This window comes from Meles meles, chromosome 5 (assembly GCF_922984935.1).
Source record: "Meles meles chromosome 5, mMelMel3.1 paternal haplotype, whole genome shotgun sequence".
NCBI classification, from domain to species: domain Eukaryota; kingdom Metazoa; phylum Chordata; class Mammalia; order Carnivora; family Mustelidae; genus Meles; species Meles meles.
In genome coordinates this window covers 55,984,999-56,012,767 of record NC_060070.1, presented here as the reverse complement: position 1 = coordinate 56,012,767, position 27,769 = coordinate 55,984,999, and the positions used below count along the sequence as shown (strand labels likewise).

Genomic DNA, 27,769 nt, shown 5'->3' with positions numbered 1-27,769 from the left:
CAATATTTTTCTGAGAGGTAGAACATTAATGGTTTGAATAATAAAAGCTGTTTCTGGGCATCATTTGTCTGCGGTTAAAGGTACTTACAACACTTTGCTTTGCAGAGTAAAGAAGGAGATTTTGTGTACAAGGAAGTTATCAAATCACCCACTGCCTCCCGCATCTCTCTTGGGAAAAAGGTGAAATCAGTGAAAGAGACAATGAGGAAGAGGATGTCTAAAAAATACAGCAGCTCAGTCTCTGAACAGGTATGTAACTCCTGAGCCAAGAGCCTAGCCGAGCTGAGGACAATCAGGCTGAGATCCAATAGGTGCTAAACACAATGCATTGGTATTAACCAGGCTCTAGGACCATGCTTAGGTCTGGTAGACATTTATTCAATAATTTATTCAAAAGATTCAGTCACTTAGAGTGGTTCATGCTCAGTGTTGGGAATCCACGATTTGGGCCCTGTCTTCTGTGGACACACAAGAAGACATGTAAAGGAACGATTATTCTTAGTGCCATAAGCACTTAACACTTGATGCAAAAGGAAGGGTTTTATTTGCGGAAATATTCCTTGCTACAAAATGGGTGTTACCCGAATCAAAGCTAAAAAAGACACTCAAGTTTCCTTAGCAGACTTTTAAAAAAAAAAAGGTATAGCAGAAGTTGCTCTCAAAGCTCCGAGCAGGTCGACTCGGCAAGTCTCGTGGCTGCAGGGCTGCCTATGGTGGTGGTTTCTGGGGCGTTGTCACTAACTGGGCCTCTCTGTGGCCAGAAAGGTAGCACAGCATAGACCCCCTCCAGTTGTCTCCCTTCATCTGGAGAAATAGGACGAGTTCCTGTGTGGGTGGAGGGAATAAAGGCATTTATTTGGAGAGCTGGGCCTTGAGGTAATTTTGACCATGTGCACCTTTATAGCATTCGCTTTGTAGTCTGTTGAAGTATCTGTGTGTGAGATATTTGTCTACTTGAAATAAGTAGGTAATGCTCCTTTATCTACCAAATAGAGACGGGGAAAGCAGACATTTTTGCTCAGCTGCTGCCCTCTGGTGGAAGTAGTAAGCTAAGATCCAGGCATCTGCCTGCCTGCATCACCACCAGCAGCTAGCCAGTGGCCTGCACTGGGATTCAGACAAAGCCCACAGGGTGTCTTCAGCATATTACAGTGGTTCTCACAGGGGGAGGGGGGAATTCTCCTCCAATCCCAGAGCAACTGGGGCTATTTTTGATAGTCACAGCGAGGTGGGGGTGGGGCGGTAGGGCTGCCGCCGGCATTGAGTGGAGAGACATGGGGATGTGGGGAAACATTTTACACCAGCTTCCCACAGTAGTGATCCATCTGGCATGCTAACAGTGCTCAGGCTGAGAAATTCTGGCTTGTTAGACCTCCAGGGGGAAGTCTAGGCTGCCTCCTGTATGTCTTCTCTCCATGAATATTTTTCATTTTGACCCTGTGGGCTTGGGAGCAGCGGCCATGCCGGGCAAAGTGCTCACTCCTGAGGCAGATGGCCTGCGGGTCTCGGAAAGCACCATGAAACTCCAGCACTTCGTTTAGTTAGCTTCTCCAGTGAATTAAAACATCCACTAAAAGCTCTTGTACACTTCTATTCTTAGTTGGGTTTCTGCTTTACAGATCAGGAGCATAGAACTTCAATGTCATTTTGAGCCGTTTTCTATAATTTTACTCTGTAGTAGGCTTGTAGGCTTAGTTCTCTTTTTTAAAGCAGTCATTTCACGTAAGTAGGGGGAGAAAGGAATAAACGATCAGCCTAACCCTTTTTGGAGAGAGAAGACTATTGTTGCCAAGGTTTTGTTTTTTGTTCAGCATTTTAGTAGAAACCTCAGCCATTTTGGTAAAGATCTTCGCTCTGTTCCTACTGTATACCCGGCACCTGGAACAGCACTCATTCTTATAGCTGATCAGTAAATACGTGATGAGAAAGTTAGTGAAAGTGTTTGAGAACATACATTATCAGAGATGTCTGCTCTTTTTCAAAATGTGTGCTGTTTTCAGAAGCGTTAAAAAAAGATAACTGGGACAGGTGACTTCCTTTGCTGATTCAGGAAGGGGAATGAGAATGTGTGCGGGAATTCGTACTTGGTACCTTCCATTACTTCTCAGTGACGGCAGCTCGTTTATAGTTGTTTTGGGGGTTATTTGCTCCCTGTCCCGAAGCTGGTTGACTCTGTATGTAGGGAATGGGACTCCTGATCTCAGGGTCGTAAGTTCGGGCCCCGTGTTGGGCTTTGAGTTTACTTTAAGGAACAAAGAAGTGTTGTGGATCAGAGGCTGCCATTACTGTTGTCCTTAAATGTTTGCAGGACCCGCAGAATTGCGTTAGAGCCCTTCTGATGATTCGGCACTATGTAAATAACAGGTTTCGTTGAGATGGTTTTGTGCTCACGTGGCTGTGGAATATGCCAGAAAGTGGTCTGTTTGGGCAAGTAAACCACGCGGACTGCAGACTTTGTGAAGCGTGCTATTGTCTGTCCCTGTAGCACTATCAGGCACACGAGCGTGCTACACTTGTATGTGCAAGTGACCGGCTTCCAGGCCAATGCTATGTAGCCTCCCCAAACGTGAAAAGTACTGCTGAGTCACAACTGTCCGCATCCTGACCCAAAAGGGGCCTCATAGCTTTGTACTAACAACACACAAAGGAAGTAAAAGCAGCAAAAACCAAATGATGACACAGAAATTTTATTACAAACCAAAAAAAAAAAAAAAAATGGTATTTTTGCTCTATATTTGTATTCCCAATTGGCATTTCATTAGCTACTTTCAAGAATTCATGTAAACAGAAAAAGAATCTGGCCTTTTCCTTTCTTTCCTTTTTTAGGTGTAAGCATTTTTGATAGATTAAATATTTTCTGATGGCACTTTCAGATCCTACATTACAGGTAGACTGTACTTGATCTGCATTCAAACTGCAGCTTTATCACTGGCCTAGAGATGACGCTAGAAGTCTCTAAGCCTTTAATGAAATGTTCTCAGAGGTAGATTTTTCTCAGGGATTTCAGGAGAATCTATCTGAGCATGAAAAATGACTGAGTTATGTGAGCCACAACTCTCAACTGAAGCGAGGGTATAGATTAAAAAGGAGAATATCGGGTATGGAATCAAATATGGTTATAAAAATGGCTGTGGTTGCCTTAGTGGAGGGTTAGTTACCTCACATTGTAAGATGATGTCCATCCACCCTGACACAACTTAATTTTGTTGAAACCCATTCCAGGACTCAGGCCTCGATGGCATGCCTGGCTCCCCTCCACCTTCACAGCCAGACGGTGAACACATGGACAAGCCCAAGCTCAAAGCCGGAGGGTCCGTGGAGAGTCTGCGCAGTTCTCTGAGTGGGCAGAGCTCAATGAGTACGTTTGCTTTGTCATTATACGTGCTTGCAGCTGGTGTCAAAATCAGCCTTTTGCCGAATGTCAGAGGCCATTTAAGGAGTCAGACCAAGTTCCAACCTGTAGGGTGCTTTAGAGACAGACCTGCAAACTAGATGGGCCAAGGGGCATGTTTGTTCAGGGGCACAAGAGAGGGGGTGATGAGAAAACAGCACCTCTGAGGAAGGGTCTGGAGAAGGGAGAGGAACAAGTCAAGGGGAAAGGCTCATGAAAGGACCAACCAAAGGTGGGTGGGGAGAGAGAATTATGTTATACACGTAACAAGTGCTCTTCACTCCAGGACTCTCGGGGGTATTGGCTGAGGGTATTGGGAGCGGGGGTGTGGGAAGAGAGTAATTCAAAGCAGCTGGTCTGGGGCAAGTTCCTTGACTTCTCTGAGTTTCCTCATCTGTAAAATGGGGTAAAAACAGTAAGCTGGAGAGCTTAGGACTGTGGAAGGCTTGTGGTGTCCTCCATAAAGGAGTCTGGCTCATAGAGAACTTGCCGGATTCCCGGTCTAGTTAGGTGGTTGATTAGGGATAATAATCAGCAAACTCGGATCCCCTGGCCTCCTAACCCAGCCCTGCTGGGACCTGACATACGCTTGTGGTTTGTGACCTCCCTGCTCTGTCCCTGAGTTTTGTGCCCTTAAGCTTTGCTGTGCGGGAAGTCTGTATTGATCCTTGTTCTTCCTATTTTTCCTGCGCAGGTGGTCAGACAGTAAGTACCACTGATTCCTCGACCAGCAACAGGGAGAGCGTCAAGTCGGAAGATGGTGATGACGAGGAGCCCCCCTACCGGGGTCCCTTCTGTGGGCGCGCCAGGGTACACACCGACTTCACGCCTAGTCCCTACGACACAGACTCACTCAAGCTCAAGGTAGGTCTTTGCCTGGCCTCAGAGCGACTCTCCGTGTAAGAGGTGGTCTGTTTTCCTTGCTGTTGAATGCTGGATTCCTGTTGTGCATACTGGTATCTTGGCCACAGTGATAAACTGGTCTCACCTGTAGAGAAAAACAAGTCAGAGACCCAGCTAGCACTTACAACAGAGGTGGGGTTTGTGTTATTCCTCTTGTCATCTCCACCTCTTCCCCTAGCCCTTACCTGTGACCTCCACTTCCTTATAGAATTCAGTTGCCCACCACCCTCCAGTTTCTTCATCTAGCTGAAGAAACCTTACTGTCTTCTCTGTGTGACTGACCAGTGATATTTAATGGGGCGGCTGGAGCTGCACACAGTGTATGAAGCAGTTCCAGAATGGGAGTGCGCTGGTCTTTGCTTAGTGGGTGGGAAATCTTTCTCTAAGAAGGGGGAGTTGTGGATGATGGCCAGGCGCCCAGAAAGCCAGGTGCCCACATAGCCATAAGCACCAGGACAGACCTGAGCCACACTTCATCTCATGGTGCAGGGGGTGGAGGGTAGGAGACCTCAGGCATGCAAGGAATCTGGCTCTCTGCCAGGCTCCCAGTTATGTACAGTGATTTGTGGAACCCTGATTCTGGCCTTCAGTATCTTCCCTTCTATGTGATGAACACATCTAACTGATGCATGGTTCATGTCTAGAGATGGAGCTAATGGAAAGATCTCTGTTCCCTGGGCCACAGAAAGGAGACATCATCGATATAATCAGCAAGCCACCCATGGGCACCTGGATGGGTCTGTTGAATAACAAGGTCGGCACATTCAAGTTCATCTACGTAGATGTGCTAAATGAGGAAGAAGAGAAGCCCAAGCGCCCCACCAGGAGGAGGAGGAAAGGAAGACCACCCCAGCCCAAATCTGTGGAAGATCTCCTTGATCGGATCAACCTAAAAGTCAGCTTCTTCCTGTTCCAGTCACACATGGCACCCTATTGCCTTCTCCTTTTCCTAAATTAAGCAAGGGCACTTCCCAGGAAGGGGAGGGGGTGATCAGTGTCATCCAGCAGGGCAGCCCATTACTAAGACGAGTACCCATTACTCGAAAGAATTAGGTACCAGTATGCTAATGCTGCTGTTGACCTCTGCTGGGGGGACCGCCCAAGTCCCGGGTCAGAATGGGTGCTTGCCCCAAGAATAGCTTTCAAAGAGCTGTTAGCACAAAGCCCTGGGCCCCCCCAGACCTTGAGGAGTGACCCACTGCTCCCCCCACCCCATTATTCCCGGGATCTAGTGCGCTGGGTCCCCAGCAGGAGATCCTGTGTCCTTGCAAATTCTCTTGCTCCTGAGGAAGTCACAGGGCTTTGAGTTGGATTTTGGTAGCTCTGTAAATGAAGGGAAAGTGACCCCCATGGTTCGCTTTGTGGCATTAAGGGCATCAGTCAGGGCAAAGGCCCAATTAAAATGCGAACCAGTGGAGTCCATCTCAGCCTACAAGGTACAGCTTCTTAGCCCGTGATTAATGAGATGCCCCGCTGGCCTTCTAAGCTGTGCAACTGGGAGGTACAGAACAGATGATGAATGAGTGTTACGAATCTTCCAGTTAGCACAAAAGTGACTGCGGAAAGGGTTCAGGGCTTTGAGGCCGGGTGTTGGCCAAGTATCACAGAGCAGCGCTTGCTGACTCCCCGTGTCTTCTCTTCCTTCCCTCACAGGAGCACATGCCCACTTTCCTGTTCAATGGGTACGAAGACCTGGACACGTTTAAGCTCCTGGAGGAGGAGGACTTGGATGAGTTAAATATCAGGGACCCGGAGCACAGGGCTGTTCTCTTGACAGCAGTGGAGCTGTTGCAGGAATATGACAGTAAGTGCCTCCCACCACCCAGGGGTGCCTTGTTAGCTTAGCCACATGCTGGGGTCCCTTAGTCACTCCATTGGTCCTGCTCCATCCCACGCCAGGGTCCGTCTTGCATTAGGTCAAACGGCACAAAGGCGTGAATTCCCCATGTAGCCATTTTGGTTGATGGGAGGGCAAAAGAAGACCTTCCTGCTGGTGCCTCTCCTGGCATGTTTCAGGTAACATGGGAGGAAATACTGTCTCCTTTGTCCTCATATGGCAGAGGCCGCCTTCAGCCCGGTGGGCTCCACGGCAGGTCGTTGGGCTGCCAGGGCACCAAAGGAGCAGATGCACTGCGAGCGTCCCGCCAGGCAAGGGCCCGTCCCTCCAGAGCATTCTGGAGTTGTTCCCTTATTGAAGTGGAGGGCTTCCCCTGAAGCAGCCGGAACTACCTGAGGGGAACTTGGAGAGCAGAGAATCCCATGTTTTACGGTCTCTGCCGAGGCGAGAGCTCGGCTTTACATACAGTCCATGGAGCGGAGTTCAGTGATCTCATGGCTTTTATAGTCTGTTTGAATACACCGTATCCTCTGCTCCATTAACCTAGTCTTATCTGCTCTTTATTCTCCAACCTGACATCAGAAATACCCCTGAAATTATTCATCAAGAGGGGAGTATCTTTTCTAGTTATTGAATTCAGATGCATTTTCTTTCATATGTTCTGCTTCACCAGCTAATAGCATTTCTATTGCTGAAAGACAAACCAAAAGCATAGTTAATGGTGGGGAAAAAAGTCTACATGACTGGATGTATCAGGCCCAGGAGACATAGAAGTGAGTTAGTACAGTTAAATTCACTTCTGCTTAATCGGTCCTCCCCCGAATTAACTGTGAAACACAGAGGACCACACACCATCAGATAGATAACTGAACCCTAGATAAACATACTGCCTTCAAGGATAGATCTGAAGAGAACTGTGCTTCATAGTTAATCCTACTTTATAACCAGGTCTCTTGGGAGGGGAGCTGTCTCTTGGGGTGGGGGCATGTGGCCTACTTGTGGACAGACAGCCTCCTGGCCCCGTGCCTGGTGTGGCCAGCCGGCTGTATTAATATCAATTAATCGTCTACTCTCCTGGACCACATCTGTTCTGTTATTTGCTCTTCCTTGGCCACTGAGAAAGCTGGCTTACGAACCCTGTTACATTTCCTGTAGCATTCAGAGCACAGGGGGAGTGAAGCTACATCCTGAGGACAAGATAGGCTCCGGGGTGCTGATGAGTGCCAATGGTCTGGATCCGGACCTATCCTAGGATTATAAGACTTTACATTCAGTGCAGTTAAATTTTGTTTAAGAAGTAAAAACCTAAAGGAACACCACAGATTTCTGTCAGACTAAATCTCTGTGCACTAGATCATCTAGAGATCTACTGAGGTCTTGCCGCTTTTCTAGCTCAGCTACTCACGAGAGCAAGAGGCACATCTCCAGCATCGTTTGGCAGGCAGACCTCCCAGTCACTCTGATGGCACATCTGTGCGTGGGGAGTGCAGGCCTTCGTGCAGAGTTCCACTTGGAAAAGACTGATAGCATTTCCTTGCACTGACACCAAAATCACTGTCCTAAGCCTGCCAAATAAAAACTCTTGTTAGATATTTTTAATAAGAATTTTAATCAGCAATTATTTCCAATATACAGAAAACTACAGAGAAAAAACAAATCCACATATCTACTTCTTAAATCCAACTACAGCTAACAGTTTGGCCTATTTGCTTCAGTTCTTTTTTAAATACAAGGAACTGTTTAAAAGCTCACCGAAAGGCCTGCTATCCAAGAATCCCATTCCCTCTTCCTTCCCAAGGTTATCCTTACTCCCTGTGCATATGTGAGATGCAGGAGGGCTTTAAGTCCCTTCAGGTCCAAGTTCAGGTCATGCCCACACAGGGTTTCAGCCCCCCAAACCCAGTCCTCCGAGCTTCTTTGCCTATGAGAATTTTCATGGTCCTAGCTCACCTTCTTTCTTCTCCTTTATACCTTGGCATTCATGCTAGTAAGTGCGGGAGAGGATATGGCCTTGAATCTGCCATCCATCTGAGAGCTCTCCCTAATGAAGGAGGACAAGTTACTTGGTAAATACTGGCTTTTAGTGTGAGGAACTTTTCCTAAACTTGATAGTTGGACTCCTCCTGCTAAGTAGCTGAATGAATCTTTCAGGAAGTGACCATAGCCCCTTGACGTAGGCCTCCGAACTGTATCCTCTGAACTGGTTTTCAGGTAATGTGAGGGATCCCCTCACTCCTCGTAACTTCGGGTACCCTGGCTGTGTCTGGTGAGGCTGGCAGTCTTGAAGATGCAGACACAGTCGGCATTTTCATACTGTAATAGGGACAAGTGTTCTCTTTTATTCCCATCGGTCAGCACTGTGGAGTCTGTTTTGGCTGCGGCAGTATAGTGAACTGTCTCACCAAGGACAACCTACATTGATTCCTCTTCTTGGGTTGTAATTGATAGCTGAAAGCCCTCATTTTACATGTATCATTTTCCTAAATAACATATTAGACGAGGACAAAGGCCACTTCAAATCCACAGACTCTTCCACATAATGAGGACATCACTCTAGAATGTTCCACTTTATGGTGGTGGGGGGAGGTTTTGCTGTTGTGCTTCCATTAATTTTTCATTAGTCATTTAAAAAATAGCACTTCTTAACTTGGGGTGCTACTTCGACGGCTTACTCTGCCATGATTAGTGTCAGAAACCGGTTTCCATGTGAGAAATGCAAACAAGAAGTGGAGAGTGGGCAGGAGGGACAGCTGGCACATTGTGGAATGGCAGTCATCTGCCTTCCTACAATTCATTGTTTAATGATCTGAGAAACAGGATCAGATTTTCGGTTTTTTTGTTTGTTTTTTTTTTTTAAATGTATGTGGTCAGGGGAAGCACACTGAAGAGAAAGGAAAATAAATTCAAGCCATTTATGCAGAAAATGTTTTTTTGGTCTCTGTTTTATGTGACCAAGTACTTTCTCTGCATAATAATACAAAGATGTTCTTCCTGTAACCTCGCTCCCTGTAAGGTCTTATGTGCCCACTCTGTAGAATGGGTGGGTGATGTCACTGGGTGATGAAGGCCCCCCTCCCCCTTATTTCTCATGTGATTGACTTTAGGCACATTTCCTGGACAGAACACCAGGTAGTTCTCTTTAAGGGTTCTTTTAGTCACCCACCTGAAGAGTGTTCATGACTTAGTGTCCAAGTTAGGGGGATTCCTGAACCTTCCCTGTCTTACTTTTGTACACAGGGAATAGAAATGCTGACCCCAAACAAAGAAAGGGCAGAAAGGAAAGAAAAGCTCTGAACACATTACAAACAACAAAAACAGAAGGATTTAACATGTGCCCCTATCAGGTTCATGTCCCCATTTGCCAATCTTACTCCTGTTGAGAGAATACAAGAGCCAGTGCTTATCGCCAAGACCTAAGAATGCTCCCCAATTATAATAAAATTCAATATTTCATTTACCACTTACTTTCACATTGACTTCCAAATTGGGAAAGCTGGTGACAAATAACTTGGAAGACAAATCTTAAGATAACCTGCTTATGAAAGGGGAATATTCACTCTTGGCTCCCAATCCATGGTACCATCCTTCAGAAAGCTTCCCCGACTGCCCACACAGTGCTCTGAATTCTCCCTCTTCCTGACTGGCCAGAGCCATCCTCTGGGTAATGACCTGCACAAAATCTGTTCTGAGCTCCTCCATTTTTATTTCATTTACTTTAAAACAGCTCTGTTCCAGAAGTTCAAGGCCTAAAAACATATGGGGATAGCAGGATAAAATCAGAAAAATCTTGGCTTTTCCCTCCCCTTATGATTCCCTGTTGTGTGTTTACCTTCTCCAGGTAACAGCGACCAGTCAGGATCCCAGGAGAAGCTGTTGGTGGACAGCCAGGGCCTGAGTGGATGCTCTCCACGAGACTCAGGATGCTACGAAAGCAGTGAGAACCTGGAACACGGTAATGTCCACACAGATAATTACGAATACGCCTTAATACACAAACCACTTGGGTCATTTATGACTCACTTTCTTCCTCAGCCTAAGCCATGCTTTTGGGGATACTGGCAATAGGGAGAAGAATTTTTCCAGGATCGCTGGTGCTTAATTAAGATTCTTAAAAAGACTGAACAACTCTCAAGAAACTAGGCAATGGATGTTTTGAGAAGCAAGTGGTCTTCTCAATCTTCCATCCCAGTTCACACATAAATGGAGAATTGAAGACACCTGTGTGTCAGAGAAAGGACCCTCAACTTCCTGTTGCCCTGAGGCTCTTGGAGCCTGAGCCCCGAGGTAGATCATGAAAAGAGCCATAGGGTCTAGAACCAGAAGTCCCAGTTCTGAGGGGTTTGAACCCTGAATAGAGCATTTACAAGCCCAAGACTTCAGTCAAATGACTTCATGCCTCTGAGCCCCCTCACCACTGAAATAGTAAATGAGTTTCTTTTTTATAGATTGTTCCAAGAGCTAACCAAAGTAAGAATATATTAATTCCTGGCATTTATTAAACACAGGCTACGAACTGGGCAGTCAGCCTGAGCGCGGCAGCCCCCGGTGTTGGGACACTGCCCAGGGACAGGCTGACGTGTTCTCTCGTGGATCATAGCTACAGGCACTCCATGATGAACAGACAGATTCTGGCAGTGGTACATTAGAGATGACAGTGCAAAAACATCTAAATTCATTCTGAAAGAAAGTGAAAAGACTGACTTTATCCAAATATTCCTGCTTCCCAACTACACGCATCTGATATGGTACTTCCTTCTCCCTCAGAGAGCATGACTGCGGCTCAGTGTTGTGGCCCCAGACTTCACGGCGGCAGGCCAGGCCCACCCATGCTGTCCTCAGCGGAAGGGAGGATGTGTTTGCCCTTAGTTGGGGTATGAAGTGCCGGACTCACGCAGATGACAAACGTAGCCCGAACCTGTGGTTCACTTTTATAATCTGTCCGTCACAGTTATGCGCACACAAAAATGTTCAGTAGACAGGTTTTGGAACCACAGGATCAGCCATAAATTTCACTTTGAAAAGCAGACAACAGTGTGCAAGCAAGGTAGAAAACTGCCAGAAGTGCACAACTCACACCAAAAAGCACTTGAGAAGCAAGATGTTTTCCAAATAGCGGTGCCTTTTTTCCCCCATCTTTTCTGCCTGGTCCACTTGACAGTTAAGAACATGGTCAGTATCTCTGCCCAATGCCACCCCCATTCAAATCTTGAACCAAGCTATTCTAGTTCTCACTAGGAAAGTATGTTCACCGAGTGCCGAGATGAATGTGACAGTGCTCGTGAGGCAGCCCATAAGCCCTGGTCAGTGGCGTCCTATGTGCCCAGGTCCCAGGGGCTAGGCAATGGGAGAGATGGCAGCTGTGGGGGACAGAGGGTGCCCCAGCTTTGCCTTGAGCCACCTCTACACCTCAGCTTAGATCTTTTTATAAATGAAGCTTCATTAAAAAGGGCACTCTTGCTTTGAAAATACCTGATTTGAAAAGTACAATTTCCTGAGAAAGGAGTATTCTGTTACCATTATGAACGCGGCAGGAATGTTTTCCTTCCTGACCTCTCCTCCCTCCCAGTCTGTAGTCAGTCTCTACTCTGCTCCTCCCGACTGCCATGGGAGGCAGTATAAACTGCATCCAAAATACCTGCAGCTGTAAAACCTAAATGGTCTGTCTCCTGTGTCCTCTTTTCTTCACAGTAAAAACCAGCATTTGAGTGTTGGGAGCTATTAGGTCCTTAAGGAAAACAGTTTACCAGCTAGACCATCCACTCGGGGTCACAACAGCAGCAGTGTCGGAAACACCTTGGCGGCTGTGTGGCCTGAGTGCAGAGCAGTCACTGAGGTGGAGGGTGAGCTGACGGCCACGGTTCCATCATACTTGTCTCCTCCCTGTCCTAATGGGAAGGCACTCAGTAGGGAATTTCAGGAAGCTTCTGTGTCTCAAAAAGGCGGCTTATGTGGAATGTTGCCCAGGGCGTCCCACTTTACCATGGGTGGATCTGGCTTCCTGTTGTGGCCCCCAGAGTCCCATTAGAGCAAGATCAGCAGTAAAGGATCCCTTGTACTTCTGTCAATCACACGAAGATCATCATGAAAAATGCCCAGGGGTGATAGTTTTTAGCTGTCACTGGAATCCTTTCAAGTAGCCCTTACGTTAAAATACTGAGCACCGACTGAACTAAAGCTTCTTAAACTGCAGCTTGCAATTCATTAGTGGATTGGAAAAATCATTTTAAAGGGTCATGAAAAGCAGTTTTGCAAGATAGAATAGAATAGAAAATACCAGGGTGTGTTCCAAAGGTAAGACTAGTATTGTTAGACTTGTAATCTTTTTCCAGTGTGGATATGTCTCTATGCACATGTGTGTATACTGGCTGAATGTAGAATGCATTTCTTACTGTCGGTCAGAAACAAATAGTTTGAGAGCCATCATAGGCCCTAAAACCAGGACAAGAGTGTGGGGGGAGGGATTGCGATCGGGCAGAGTGCAGACTTTAAGGAGACACTCACGCTCAGGTACTCGCCTGCACCTGCCTGACCCTGATAGCAGCCACCTCCCACCTCCACCAGTGACCGGGGCACTTTGCTCACCTCACCCTAATCCCGGTTCTGATGAGCATTTTGGGGACCTCAAACTTTGATCCATGAACTCTGCCAAAGTGTCTTATCAATTTGGGGAGATAGTGGTTCTCCCGAAACTCAGTTAAGATGGGACTGAAAACCCACCTGGGGACTTCCGGGAAGAGGGCAGAGTAGGCGGATCCTAAGCTCACCTTGTCCCATAGACACAACCAGGTAACAGCCTCATCAGTGCATCCAACCCAGAAAACACCCCAAAGATGGGCAAGACAGACTTTCCAGTTCACTGTTAAGAGAAGGACATAGAGAAAAGGTAGGAGGGGTGGAGACATGGCCAGGAACTAAATTCTTGGTGAGACTAACCACAAACAGGAGGGATACCGCATGCACTGGAGAACTGAGAACAGACGCCACACTAGGCACACTAGACAAGGGGGACCAGCATGGAAGATGGCTTTGAAAACCAGTGGGTTTCAGGTTTGTGGGTTTTTAACAACCAGCTGGGCTGAACTGCAGGTACTTTAAAAATCAGTGGCTCGGCTTCAAGAAAGCTGAGGGGGATAGGAAATAGTCCTTGCCCTTAAAGAGCTAGCATAACAAACAAGCCCGCCAAAATACGGCACAGAAGCAGCAGTTTGAAAAGCACCCAGAGTATGCGTGCAGGAGATTTATTTACTAATCTCAGAATGGGTGCTGGAGAGACTGGGCTCTTGAGGAGACTTCTCCAAGAACAAAAGAGCAGGCAGGTGCCATTGCCTCCATCCCCACCTGGACCACCTGTAGGAAACAGGGTGAACACTCTCCAACTACCTTGCTAGCACCACACACACAGCCCCTGTGTTCTCCTGTGGACTTGCCCCACCCAGACCATCTCAGTTGGCAGGACTCCTTCCAAAGTGGATCGCACCAGGACCCAACCTAGAAGCAGCCCTGGCAGGGACTTTTGCTTCTCCAAAGTGACTCCTGCCCCACAGAGAGGGGAAGATAACCACACACCCCCAGTACACTCAGTCCCAGCAGCCAAACCTTCTAACCAGCAGTGCAGGGTGAGTGCCCTATGGATCAGTGCATCTGTAGCGCTGGCAGCCATCTGGCCAGACTGCCAGCCCTGTCCACCAGTAGAAGCTTCTCAGGACAACACCTGGAGAAACCCCTACAGCTGAGTGTGGCAGCAGCCCTTGCAAACAGGCAGAGGGCAGGCATCTGGTCTGACTGCCAACACCACCCAAGTGAAAGCCCATGACCACCCCCAAACTGACTCTTAGCATAGGGACCAAACCCAGCCCACAGCAGCCAACTGGACTGAAGGCAAACTGTTGAGGCTCAGCCACAACGGTAGGGTATAGACAGTCCACACAGAAGACCCCTTGAAGCTCCTGGCTGAGGTGAACGGGACCACAGAACCTCTTCTTTGTAAGGCTACATAAAGAGACATAACTGACTCCCCTAATAAGCAGAAACAAATGCAGAGTTAGACAAAATAAGGGGACAGAAGAATATATCCCAAATGAAAGAACAGGACAAGAATAGGACATAAATACAGCCGAAGAACTAAATGAAAGAGATAAGTAATATGCCTGATGAAGAATTCAAAATAATGGTCATAAAGATATTCACTGGGTTTGAGAAGAGTGGAGTATCTCTGACTTTCAACAAAGATAGAAAATAGGAAAAAGAACCAATCAGAGAATAACTCAATAACTGCAATTATGTATAATTATAAATACACTAGAAGGAATCAGTAGTAGATTAGAGGAGGCAGAGAACGGATCAGTGAGCTGGAAGACAGGACTGGAAAGCAACTAGGCTGAACCATCAAAAAAAAGAAAAAATGAGAATAGGTTAAGGACACTCAGTGACATAATCAAGCATAATAACTTCACATTATAGGGATCCCAGGAGGAGAGGGAGAAAGGGGTGCAGAAAACTGATTTTAAGAAATAATAGCTGAAAACTTCCCTCATCTGGGGAAGGAAACAGACATCCAGATCCCGGAGGCAAAGAGAGCACCCAACAAAATCAGTCCAAGGAGGTCCACACCAAGACACGTAATAACTGGCAAAAAAGTAGTGACAAAGAGACTTTTTAAAGCAGCAAGAGAGAACAGTTAACATATAAGGAAAGCCCCATAAGGCTGTATCAGATTTTTCAGCAGAACCATTGCAGGGGCCAGAAGGGAGTGGCATGATATATTCAAAGTGCTGACAGGAAAACAACAACAACAACAACAAAACCAAAAATACCCTACCCAGCAAGGCTGTTATTCAGAGTAGACAAATGGAAGTTCAAGGAGTTCATCACCACTAACCCAGCCTTACAAGAAACATTAAAGGGAATTATTTGAGTGGAAAGGAAACACCATAATCAGGAGTAAGAAAATGATGAAAGGAAAAAATTTCACAGGTAAATACAAAAAGTAGCAGATCATAGTACATAAAAGTAGATCAATCACTTATAAAACCAGTACTGAGATTAAAGCACAAAAGCAGTAAAATCAATTTTAACTATAAAAATCAGTCAAGTGATTCGCAAAATAAGGTGTAAAGTATGATATCATACGCATAAAACATGGGGTTGAGGGAGTAAAGATTTAGTGCTTTTAGAATGATTTCAAACTTAAGTGACCATCAACTTATATAGACTGCTATGTGCACGGGGTGTTGTCTATCAAACGAATGGTAACCACAAATCAAAAACCTGTAATAGACATGTAAAAATAAAGGGAAAGGAATCCAAGCACATCACCAGAGAAGGCTATCAAACCACAAGGGAAGAGATTAAGAGAAACGAGGAACGGAGAAGAACTAAAACAACCGTAAAACAAGTAACAAAATGGCAATAAGTACATACTTAATTATTACCTTTAGTTTTGGGTTTTTTTTTTTTTTAAGATTTTATTTATTAGAGGAGAGAGCACAAGCACAAGTGGGTTAGGGGCAAAGGGAGAAGCAGACTCTCGCTGCTCAGGGAGCCTGACATGGGGCTCGATCCCCTGACCCTGGGATCATGACCTGAGCTGAAGGCAGACACTTAACTGACTGAGACACCCAGGCACCCCAGTAATTACTTTGAATGTAAATGGACTAAATGCTCCAATAAAAAGGTGGGGTGACTGAATGTATAAAAAAGCAAGACCCATCTATATGCTACCTACTAGAGACTTTTTTCAGACCTAGACACATACAGAGTGAAAGTGAAAGGATAGAAAAACATTCACCATGCAAATGGAAGTAAAAAGGAAGCTGGTGTGGCAGTATTTATATTGGAACAAATAGACTTTAAAATGGACAATGTAACAAGAGACAGAGAAGAACACTACATAATGATAAAGGGAACAATCCAGTAAGAGGATATAACATTCGTAAAACTTTATGCACCCAACATGGGAGCACCTGAATACATAAAACGATATTAACAGACATAAAGGAAGAAATTGGGAGTAATACAATAATAGTAGGGGACTTGAACACCCTACTTACTTGGATGCACAGATCATCCAGACAGAAAATCAACAAGGAAACAGTGGCTTTGAATGACACAATGGGTCAGATGGACCTAATAGATATATTCAGAACATTCCACCCCAAAACAGAATACGCATTCAAGTGCACATGGAACATTCTCCAAAATAGATCACATTAGTTAGCCCAAGAAACAGGTCTCAGCAAATTCAAAAAGGTTGAGTGATAGCATCTTTTCCAACCACAAACATATGAAACTAGAAATCAACCACAGGAAAAAATCTGGAAAGAGCACAAATACATGAAGGCTAAATAATGTACTAATAAACAATGAATGGGTCAACCAAAAACTCAAAGAGGAAATGAACAAATACATGGAGACTAATGAAAATGAAAACACAATGGTCCAAAATTGTGATACAGCAAAAGCTGTTCTAAGAGAGGAGCTTATACAACATAGGCCTACCTCAGGAAACAGGAAAAAAAATCTCAAACAACCTAACCTTACATCTAAAGGAGCTAGACAAAGAAGAAAGCCCAAAGCCAGTAGAGGAAGCAAAGATCAGAGCAGAAATAAATGAAATACAGACTAAAAAAAAATGGAACAGATGGAATCGGGAGCTGGTTCTTTGAAAAGATAAGGAAATTATTAATATCTTTAGCTAGACTCATCAAAAAGAAAGGACCCAAATCAGAAATGAAGGCAAAAGAACTGACACACAGAAAAACAGAGGCTATTATGAAAAATTCCATGCCAACAAATTGATCAACCTAGAAGAAATGGGTAAGTTCCTACAAACCTAACCTTCCAAAATTGAATCAGGAAGAAAGAGAAAATTTGAAAAGATCACTTACAAGCAATGAAATTGGAAGGCAATTTTGCTCCCCACTATACCATCAATAATGCCGCTAGCAATGACATTGAATCAGTAATTTAAAAAAAAACAACAACATGCTCAACAAGGGGTGCCTGGGTGGCTCAGTAGGTTAATTGTCTGACACTTGATTTCCACTCACGTCATGATCTCAATGGTTTTGAGATCCAGCCCCACATTGGGCTCCATGCTCAGCATGGGGTCTGCTTAACATTGTCTTTTTCCCCTCCCTCCCTGACTTGTGCACGTACAGGTAGGTGCTCCGTCTCTTAAAAAAAAAAAAAAAAAAAATTTAAAAGACCAAACTCTCAACCAAAAAACCAGAACCAGATGGCTTCACAGGTGAATTCTGTGGAACATTTAAAAAAGAGTAGGGTGTGCCTGGGTGGCCCAGTTGGTAAAGAAAGCATCCAGCTCTAGTTTTCAGCTCAAGTGATAATCCTCAGGGTTGGGGGACTGAGCCCAAGTCCAGTTCCATGCTCAGAGGGGAGTCTGCTGCTCTCCCTCTGCCTCTCCCCCTACTCATGCTCTCTCTCTAAAATAAATATATTTTTTAAAAAACAGTAAAAATAGAATTACCATATGATCCAGTAATTTCACCACTGGGTATTGACCCAAAGAAAATGAAAACACTAATTTGAAAAGATATATGCACTCTTTAGCTTATTGCAGGATTATTTACAGTAGCCAAGATATGGAAGCAACCCACGTCCACTGATAGATGGATAAAGAAGATGCACTATATATGCTCAGCCATAGAAAAAGAATAAAATCTTGCCATTTGCAGCAACATGAATGGACCTAAAGGGTATAATGCCAAATGAAATAAATCAGTCAGAGAAAGACAAATACCATATGATTCCACTCATATGTGGATTTAAGAAATAAAACGAACAGAGAGAGACTATTAAATACAGACAACAAAGGGGAGGTGGTGGGGGATGGGTGAAAGAGATAAAGGGGATGAAGAGTACACTTGGTGAGCACTGAGAAATGTACGGCATCGTCGAATCACTGTATTATACACGGGAAACTAGCACAACACAGCGTGGAAACTACACGTGAACACTAGAAAGCCCGCCGCTGGAGCACTGGGCAGTAACCTCCGCGTTCTAGTAAACGTCGAAGTCTTCCTGTAAGTCCCCAAGATTTTTCGTCTCCTGTTAATAACCTTTCCACATCCAAACGTTTTCAGGAGTTTCATTCCCCAAACTGGTTTTGGATTGGTAAGGATTTCACAGATAACACTGGCAGGCAGACTTAATGCTTTTTCAAAAGAATCAAGGAGTACCTGCTGAGGAATGACAGAAGCTGGCAAACTGTACTTGACCTGCAGGGTGAACTCAAGGATCTTTCCAGGACAAGTAGATGTGGAGGTGCAATCCATACACTCAGCTTCTATCAATAGCCAAAGGAAAGGAAAGCCATATATCTAAAATTTATACTAAAACGGTTTTAAGAATTTTCTATTTTAACTGATTTTTAGACTTTATGTTTAGCAGGATATGCTTCATGAAGAAGTAATTTCTCTTTTCCATTTTATCTGTGATGACTAAAAAAAGGGGCCACGGTCAGTATCCTTAGGAGTAACAGTGGCCTGACATTCTCCATGTAACTAATGAAATAATTATCTATAGCGCTTAGCATGTTGCTAACACAGGCAGACGGGGTCTGAGGCCTCACATTATCACACATAAGGGAGGACTGAGGCCATCTGACCACGCATCTGCTTAGCCAAGTACAGAATACTTCATGTGTTGATTTGTGTCTGATTTAAAAGGATGGAGCTATTTATAAGTCTGGTTGAGGCAGCTCTTGTTTTTATCCATCTTAGTGTCTGGAGTTATGCCTGACATCATACATTTAGTATTATCAGTTTGGAATTCGAGTTTGGTAGAAAACGGGAATCCTGGAAGGAATCTGATCTTCTCTGCTGATAAAGGCCAATCCATTAGTAATGTCACGGTGCCCTGGCCTTTTCTCCTTGTTCCTTCTCCCTCAGTTGTACAGCACACAGAGGCTTTATGAGAGAAGGTCTTTCATTTACCTAAAAGTATCCATATCCATGTTCCTAGAGTGGGCACCATCTCTACTCCTTCGTAATCCAGTCCATCTACCACCCAATGTCTCCTTACGGCTTTTTTATTGAAAGGCTGAGATTGCTTAATGGGGAGATGTCAAAATTTCTAAATTAAAATATTTCATTAGAAATGTTTACTGAAATAATAGACCGGGAAGAAAGCCTTTCTTTCAGAGATTACAGTATGCCTTTTCTTAGTATCTTCCAAACCTGATGCGGGTTTAAAATTTTTGTCTTTTTCTATTGGCCTGGAATAGTAGGATCATCTGGGATATTCTCAGGCATTTCAACCCATCGCCAAAGCACACATCAAACATGGGATTAACCAAAATATAGCGAAGGACAGTTAATTATGGGGTGTCTGTGTTAAAAGCATTGATGAAAACTAAGCATTTAGCACAGGGCCTGACCACACAAAGTAAATTCTCCGTAAAGCTTATCAAGCAATACTAGCAGTTGACCTCAACTTAACAACCATCAAATCAGCAGATGATGTCTGGTTAATCAGTTCAATTATCAGCCTGATAACTGATCTTAATCAGGGTGTTGCTCCCCTGGAAATTTAACCATATTAGTATTTTACAGATTATCTCAGGCAAAATACTTAGTGAAGCTTGTTTACTGCCTTATACCAAGATGGGCTGACTTGTTTCTAGAATGCACTGACTTCACACACACCAACAAGCCAGAGTAAGAGGGGAGAGCTTAGGGAAAGGCGTACTTTGAGAGTTCTGTGGTCACCAGTAAACATTAGGGTAAGGCTGATAGAATCCAGTCCACCGGCCATTCGCAGCCTGACTTCAGGAAACTGGCCTCTCTGAAAGAAATCTCATCCTATTAAAAAAAAAAGAAAGAAAGAAATCCTGTCCTATGCTTTCTAAACTGCGTACAGATGATCAAACTCTATTGTTTCTAGGCCTAATGTCTAGATTTATTTTACTGCCTGACATAGCCTATTTCTTTTCCTCATGACAATTAATTTCAGTCTCTACGGGTCCATTAATAAGTCTGAGAATTCTTTCTAAAAATAAAGATGGGGCCATAATAACCTTCTGTCACCCAACGTCCTAAATGGTGATTTTTCTGTCCTTAGTGTCATTCAGCAATGGGACACAGGAGTTGGAGATAGCAATTATGTCAGCATGTCTTTACACATTAGTTTGACTGATTTGTGGTTTTGTTTTTTTTAAATGACTGTAAGATATTTCCTTGTCTCACAGGCAAGAGTCGGAAGACTGGCCTTCTCTCTGTCAAGTCGTCAACGGAGTCCAGCTTGAAGTCATTCAACAGGAATCAGCTGGGCCACTACCCAACGCTGCCTTTAACAAAGTCGGCCGATGCACTGAAGCAGGGGGAGGAGGGCAGGCTGGGCAGCGGCCTTGCCCCTCGCGCTTCCAAGTGCTGTGACCAGCCGTGTGGGACTGGTCCGAACAAAAACCGAAGAAGCCTCCCTGTTTCCATCTGTCGGAGCTGCGAGACCCTGGAGGGCCCTCAGGCTGTGGAAGCTTGGCCTCGATCCCACTCCCTGGATGACCTTCAAGGAGAGCCTGCTGCTGAGAAGGATGTGCCTGGCGAGGTGACAGACCCCTGCCCTCAGACTGTACCACAAGTGCCACAAAAGACAACCCCCTTCATCGCAACGGTTCAAAGCCCCAAACAAGACCCTGCTGTTGACAATGCACTGCTACTGACCCAAAGCAAGAGATGTTCTGAACCTCAGAAGCCAGCAACTAGGAAACTGGAAGGCTCCACAGCACCCTCGCCCCGTGGCGCATCCCCTCCTCCGTGTCTGCCCAAAACCTACGATGCCCAACATCCTGGAGTCAAACCCAGTTTAACAAGGATGCCTCTTGAGGGTCACAGAAAAGGACTCGATTTTGAAGGAACGTATCACCCCCTGGGCACCAAAGAAGGCCTAGCTGCTGAGCAGAGGGGCCCCGAGACAAGAGCACAGGCCAACCATCCGGCCCAGCCTCCGCCTGTTCCTGCCAAGAAGAGCCGAGAGCGCCTGGCCAATGGACTCCACCCGAGCCCCCCCGGCCCCGACGCCCCAAGCCTGCCTGCGAAAAAGGGCAGCCCCAGTGACTGTCACTCACCTCAGGCTTCCAGGCCTCCCTCAGGACAGGAGCCTGGCAGCCCCCCGAGCGCAAGACCACCGCCCTGGCTCTCCGAGCTCCCAGAGAGCACGAGCCTCCAGGAGCACGGCGTGAAGCTGGGCCCAGCTCTGACCAGGAAGGTCTCCTGCGCTCGGGGAGTCGATCTGGAAATGCTCACGGAAAACAAGTTACGAGCTGAAGGCATCGATCTCACTGAGGAGCCATACTCTGATAAGGTACTGAAGGCCTTAAGGGCCTCTGCTTCTTTAAGTCAGGCAGCCTGGTGAGAAGAGCCGCACAGCTGCCCCACAGAGCTGGCCTAGTGGTGAGGGCACCCCTGCCGACACTTGGTTTCGGGGGGTGGGAGGTGGGGGGTGGCAGGGGAGGCCTGAGCCAGGCCCTCTACTGCCAGGTGCTGGCATGAATGGGAGCCACGTCCAGGTGAAACACAGACAGTCTTGGACTTTTCCTTTCTTTTCTTTTTCTCTCTTCTTTTGCTTATTTTTAATTTTGGCAACTGTATGTTGCAGGGAGAGCTGGTTCCAGAAATGGCTGGCTTACTGGACAGACTTGTAGTTTCCAATGTTTACAAACCTGTATGTTTGTAAATGTTAACAAATCCCCATTTTATTTCCTATTTGTAAAATGGGATTAATAATAAGCTGCACAACTACCTTCTGCAGGTATTATTAGGAATAAATGTGAACACACTCTGAAAATTGCAGAACCCTTTTCAGACATAATTATATTGTATAGTTATCTGTATGAGTGATGGGGGAATGATTATGAGATCTCTCACTGTACCAGAAACACCGAGAAAACTCATATAATGAAAACTCACTGCATATTTGAAAAGAAAAACAAAAAAGAGAGAGAGAGTAGATCTACCAATACCAAAATGAAGACATTTTGAAGACAAATGATAATAGATGTAGCTGTGCATTACTCCTAAGAATGCGTATTCTTTGATAACGCATTCCTGGGAGTCCTGGTTCTAAAATTCTTTTGACCACAAGTCCCTTAAAGTAGGATCCTCCACCCCTTGCTCTCGCTCCTTGATCTTTAGTGACTCACCCCCTCTGAATGGAAGGTAGCGAGAGCTGTTCTCTACAGTAAGCACGGGCCGACGACCTGACAGGATGAGAGAGACGTAGCACCAACAGTAGATGCCCTGTAGGGCGTGAGTGTGCCCTCCTCCCCTACAGACTGGGAGGCGGTCTGCTGTACCGCTTCTGCTTTACCTACATTTCAAAACATTTTCCTAGAATTCATCAGTACCAGAAAAATCAAAATGTAAACCCATTCTCTCTAAAACATACATCCTGACTACAAATACATTCATTTAAAATGAAAACTGTTGGTGCTACGTTCCAGTAGCTATCGGTGTCTTCTCCTACCTCGTGTTTGCTGTTGTTGAAGAAGAAATTCCCTGCAGCCCTTGATGCCGTGTTTCTGTTTCCCTCTGCAGCATGGCCGCTGTGGGATCCCTGAGGCCCTGGTGCAGAGATACGCCGAGGACTTAGATCAGCCCGAGAGGGACGTCGCCACCCACATGGACCAGATCCGCGTGAAGCTTCTGCGGAAGCAGCACCGCATGGCGGTGAGCCGCTGGCGCCTGGGGTCCCCCGAACTCGGCTTTGGAAGCCCATTCAGTCAGAGCGCTGAATGACGAGCATGCTGGCAACCACTAAGTAGCCCTGGGAGCACGGCCACTATCAAAAGGAGACACCTGGAGGGAAAGGAATACATATTCAGCCTGCAAAGTTTTAAAAATACGGTTTGGGAAAGAAGGAAAAATGAAAATGCTCTATAATCCCAGCAGTATGAAAATGTTCTTAAAAATCTGTCTAGTCATTTTTTCTGCACATACAATAGTAAATGAACAATTCTGAAACCCATTTTCAGTGATCAGATCATGAATCTGTTCCTGAACATGCTTTTATCAGTATGTCAAAATGCTCTAGTAAATGTGCCCTCTTTTAGCCACTCCTACCTACATTGTTGCAACACTTAAATTTTCCCCCAACTTATTTCAAAAAATTTAGTAAAGAACGCCCTTGTTAATATATAATCTTCGTATAGACTCCCAAGGTTAATTTCTGAGTATATATATAGTGCTTTAAGAGGGTTTGCTTTCACAAGCCTATACAAGATCTCAGGGACTTGCACACTTGATAGTATACTACCTTCCTGAAAGAGAAGCACGTGGTCTTCTCGGAAGTAGAGTGTAAATGTCCATTTCCCTTCCCTAGCCAACACTTGGTATCACTGTATTTTAATTTCTTTATAACTACATGGATGAAATATTTAATTTTCTGGTTAATGTAGATTCAAAGTACAGTGGAAAATCTGTTTTATAAAAACTGCCCATGGACTATCTTGTCTGCCACACACCGCACAGGCCTGCCTCTTGAATTACCTAGGGATTTCCTTGAAGGAGACAAAATAGCATGGTATAGAAATGCTTACAGTTTGGAGACTTGGACACATAATTAGGATTAGAGCTAATTCCAAGTACTTTCTAGAACCTGAAAAACCTCCTTGAAGATATGTCTCCCCTTTGAGAAGCTGAGAAAGAATTCTCGAGGCTACTCTTGGTCTCGGACATCTCATGGCATGAACACTTTCCAGTAGTCTGGCAGTATAGTATTTGAGTCGTGCTCCTTTTAGTTATAGAAGGAGCCCTCCGGCGGCCTATGTTTATAAAATTGCTTTCTTTCTTTATCCAGATCCCAAGTGGTGGGCTCACAGAAATCTGCAGAAAGCCCCTCTCTCCCGGATGCATTTCATCTGTGTCAGATTGGCTGGTTTCCATCGGTCTGCCCATGTACACCAGCGCCCTCACTGAAGCCGGGTTCAGCACACTGGGCCATGTGCCTTCTCTGTCCCACATTTGCCTTCAGGAGGCCGGCATCACAGAGGAGAGACACATAAGCAAGCTCGTGTCTGCAGCCAGACTCTTCAAACTGCCACCAGGCCCCGAGGCCATGTAGCCAGGCCCATAATGGAGCTCCCTGGACCAGAGCCACCCTTTCACTGTGCTTATGCTAATGCAATGCCTCCTCCTCGGGACGTGCAGACCAGATCCAGAAGAAGGGCCTAGTGTGTGGCCTCACAGAGCATGAAACCTTGGCACAGGACTGATGACCCTCTCTTCTCCAGAAAAGCCCCCTCGAGGAAACTGGTGTGGTTCTCTTTGACCCCCAAAGAAAAGACAAGCACTTATTTTTATTTCAGAACACAAAAGGACCAGGAAGCCAACTTGCCACACATGCTGTGCCTCCAGTCTGTCTTGGTGTGCGGGGAAGGCTGGGAGCAGAGGGAGGGGCAGCCTGTTTCGTTTCTGAGAATGCCCGCCCTTGCCCTTCTGTCTGTCTGCCCTGCAGGATACCTGAGGGCCAGACGGGCTTTAGCTAGGCCAAAGTAACAGACTCGGGAGTTCACTGTACACTATTGACCATGCCTGTTTGTTCGAAAGTAAGAAAATCTGGCTGCACTAGGAAAAAAAAAAAATCCTGTTCTCCTTTAAGTAAACAAGAGACATTTTAATAATTGCTTTCTAGCAATCAGCTTTTATTTGCCTTAATATAAGCTTTGAAGCAGTTATCCTAGTGTTCACTACCCTGTAACCGTAGTTTCCAACCTTCAGCTTAGACTGCCATCTAACATGTGAGATGTTTTCCGCAAAAAACAAAAATGGGCTTTTCTAATTGCCTCACTCTAACATGGCTTATTTTGTAGGGGTGTTTATCAGGCACAGAGTTCATGTTGGCTTTCAGTTTTTACACTAACTACAAATCCAGTAAAAAGCTATCTGAAATTCAGAGATGGGGTATGTACGTGAGTGTGCGTGCACGTGTGGGTGAGCGTGTGTGTGTGTGTGTGTGTGTGTGTATAGTAACTACCTTCACTTTAATCAGTTTAGTTTTGTTTACCACGTTGGCCATCGTGCTGCGGTATTGACTTGGACTCCTGACCACGTCCATCCCCAAATCGGCTAACAGATCAGCTTTGCAAAGTCACTGGAAGGTTGACTATTTCAGAAAGATGTTTTTAAAAGGGGAAGCAGTTTGTAAGCTATTTAAAAATTTTTTTTCTAACTTTTATAACTCAGATAGCATTTTCCTTCCTTATTGAGAATATTCTTTTAATTCGGATAAAAGTTCATTTTGGAGCCAGATAAACCACATTAGCTACATATTAAGTATTTGCATATTTTCAATTGTCTTCCAACTGATTGTAGCGTTTTCCATCCTTTTTTAGTATGGTGTCTGATTTTTCTAGCACATAGAAATTCAGGCAACTAAATTAAGGTTTCTGTTGCTTACTACATTCTTAATCATGAGAACTATTTTAAGCACTGAATGTGATCATTTACTATAGAAACACTTTGAACACAAAGCCTTGATCAAAAGCTCTCAAACATTTCATCTACTCATTAAAACTATTTCCCTCAGGGGGGACAAAAGTGATTTCATTTACAAAGCCATCTTCAGCATTTGCTCTCTGTACTTGGATCCATGTTTCTGAGGAAAAGGAGATGTTCTCAGGTGATAAATTTTTTCATGCTTTGGTACACATTTAAAAAATATATGTCTCTTCAATAATATTCACCTTCTAGAAGATGCCATGTGAAGAAGTTGTGGAAATGCAGACTAAAAAGCTCAAGCTGCCAATTTTCTACTGAAATCTTAAGAACAACCCATTTTACCACCTCGGGTTGTGCGCACAGCCCCCGCGGAACGTGACTGGGTTGCAGGGCTACCTGCGACCATGCCGGAGATGTGTCTCTCTTGCTGGGACAGACGTGGGTGCGAGGACATGCGCTCCTCACCCAGCTGCCCAGTGCCTTGGCTGGACATTCTGCGATCCTACTCATCATTTAAGCTGACCGCGCCCAAGTCCCGAAGTTGATCATAAAGGAGAAGAAATCTGTGAAACTTCCCAGTTAGTTCATTTGCAGTGTAAGATTTTCATGTCAGTAAAAGTGGCACCAGAAAAGGGAACATCCTAGAGTGGAGTTTTTTGAGAATGCCAAACCATATTTTTGTCGCTCTTCTTTGGAAGTCATTGCCTTTGCATAGAAAAATCAAATTCAGGGACCATGAATGATTTTCAGTGGGAAGATCTTCCTAATAGGGGGTCTTATGAGGTTTTTACTTTATTGTGCTTTAAAAAATTAAAAAAAAACCCCTTTTTTTAAATTGTTAGTATTTGTTTGGACTTCTTTTGCTTTAAACGTTTAATTTGATCCTAGAAAAATCCTGAATGTGTGTGTGTGACTTTTAATGAAGGTGGTTTAGGGGCCACCTGTCAGAATGACAGGTGTGAGGCATCAGCAATATCCGGTTTTAATCAGTTGCACTTGGTACAGAATGTTGAGGAAGGGTGAAAAGTGTAGTCTTTGGAAAGCACAAAAGAAACCTAGAAAGGCAGTTTGGCTCAGGTAGCTACACATCCGTTGTGTGTAAATTTTAAAGCTGTCTAGAAGAAATGCAGCCAACCCCAACCACTATTTACATTCCCAGATAACCAAGAAGCAGATAGATTTTCATGGCCTTCCGTAGCAGCCCTACTCTTTGTCCTGATCCCTTGTGTGGGTGAATCTGGAAGTTACTAGTCTATGGCAAACCAGTTCCTGACATAGCAAAATTTGCTTTCATAACTGCAGCAAAAGAAATCAGTTCAAGTCAATGCTGCATGTGTGTACTGTATTATTTTCACAAAATATAGTAGTCTGAGTCCGAGTTACCTTGATTTTTTTGATAGAGAAAACAAACTGTCAAGCAAGTTATATAACAACTAACAACATTGCACTTTCTGTATATGAAATCAATATTTAAATAACTTATTTTTCTCCATTGCTGTTCTTAAACATTGTAAGTAGCTGTAATATACCAGTCCCAATATGTCCTTGCGATTGCTTCAGCCCAGGAAAGCTGTGTATTGTTTTAAAAATTGTAAAAATTGTGACGATTCATTTAGCAAAGAGAAAGGTGGACAGAAGGGTTTTCCTATGTATCAAAACTTGTCTATAATTATGTCATCTATGTACCTAGAAAAAAGAATAAATTTCTTCAGTTGACTATGCCTCTCTTGTTCCTTGGTATTTCAAAGGTGAATGGAGTAGAAGTGAAATTTACAAAGTGTATACAAACATTTGTAGACCTTTACTTCTGCGGCATCACCAAAACTCGCTAACACATTCCTTCTCTTTGCCAGTTTATTGCTTTTCCCAAATATTGCATAATCAAAGCCTATAACCACAGCATCTGAGACCAGAAGGAATTTTGGAAGTCATCTGTACTCTTAAACCCGTCAACTTTCAAATGAAGAGCCTGAGTCCATGTAGGTGGTTGACTTGCTCAGTATTACAGTTCAATGGTAACAAAACCTAAGCCTTTCATTGAGAGAAAAAAAAAATTTAGGTTGGGATATTATAGAAATTGACTTGACAAAAATCATTTTTCAATATTGGTCTATCAAAATTGATATAAAAACTTTTTAATTAGGAGGGGCTGTGTAATAAAAATTTGAGTGGGTAATACCCATACTT

At 44.7% G+C, this 27,769-nt stretch overlaps 1 protein-coding gene and 1 long non-coding RNA gene across 7 annotated transcripts in view; one reads left to right on the top strand and one right to left on the bottom strand.

Moving 5' to 3' along the window:
• The window catches only part of SASH1 (SAM and SH3 domain containing 1), a 197,114-nt gene extending 169,816 nt beyond the window's left edge, over positions 1 to 27,298 (top strand). For all 6 annotated transcript variants that reach the window (XM_046005200.1, XM_046005201.1, XM_046005202.1 and 3 more), the window contains 9 exons: positions 106 to 249; positions 3,223 to 3,358; positions 4,086 to 4,255; positions 4,980 to 5,189; positions 5,948 to 6,098; positions 9,970 to 10,083; positions 20,338 to 21,449; positions 22,682 to 22,813; positions 23,943 to 27,298. In XM_046005200.1, coding sequence (XP_045861156.1) covers positions 106 to 249; positions 3,223 to 3,358; positions 4,086 to 4,255; positions 4,980 to 5,189; positions 5,948 to 6,098; positions 9,970 to 10,083; positions 20,338 to 21,449; positions 22,682 to 22,813; positions 23,943 to 24,206 — 2,433 coding nt within the window. In that variant the 3' untranslated portion in view covers positions 24,207 to 27,298. The remainder of the gene's footprint in view (positions 1 to 105; positions 250 to 3,222; positions 3,359 to 4,085; positions 4,256 to 4,979; positions 5,190 to 5,947; positions 6,099 to 9,969; positions 10,084 to 20,337; positions 21,450 to 22,681; positions 22,814 to 23,942) is intronic.
• On the bottom strand, positions 7,631 to 22,742 carry LOC123941709. The gene is made up of 3 exons (XR_006818336.1): positions 22,611 to 22,742; positions 9,961 to 10,073; positions 7,631 to 7,696 (listed from the first exon to the last, which is right to left on the bottom strand). It is a non-coding gene; the product is annotated as an uncharacterized LOC123941709 (long non-coding RNA).
• Positions 27,299 to 27,769: the final 471 nt, after the last annotated feature.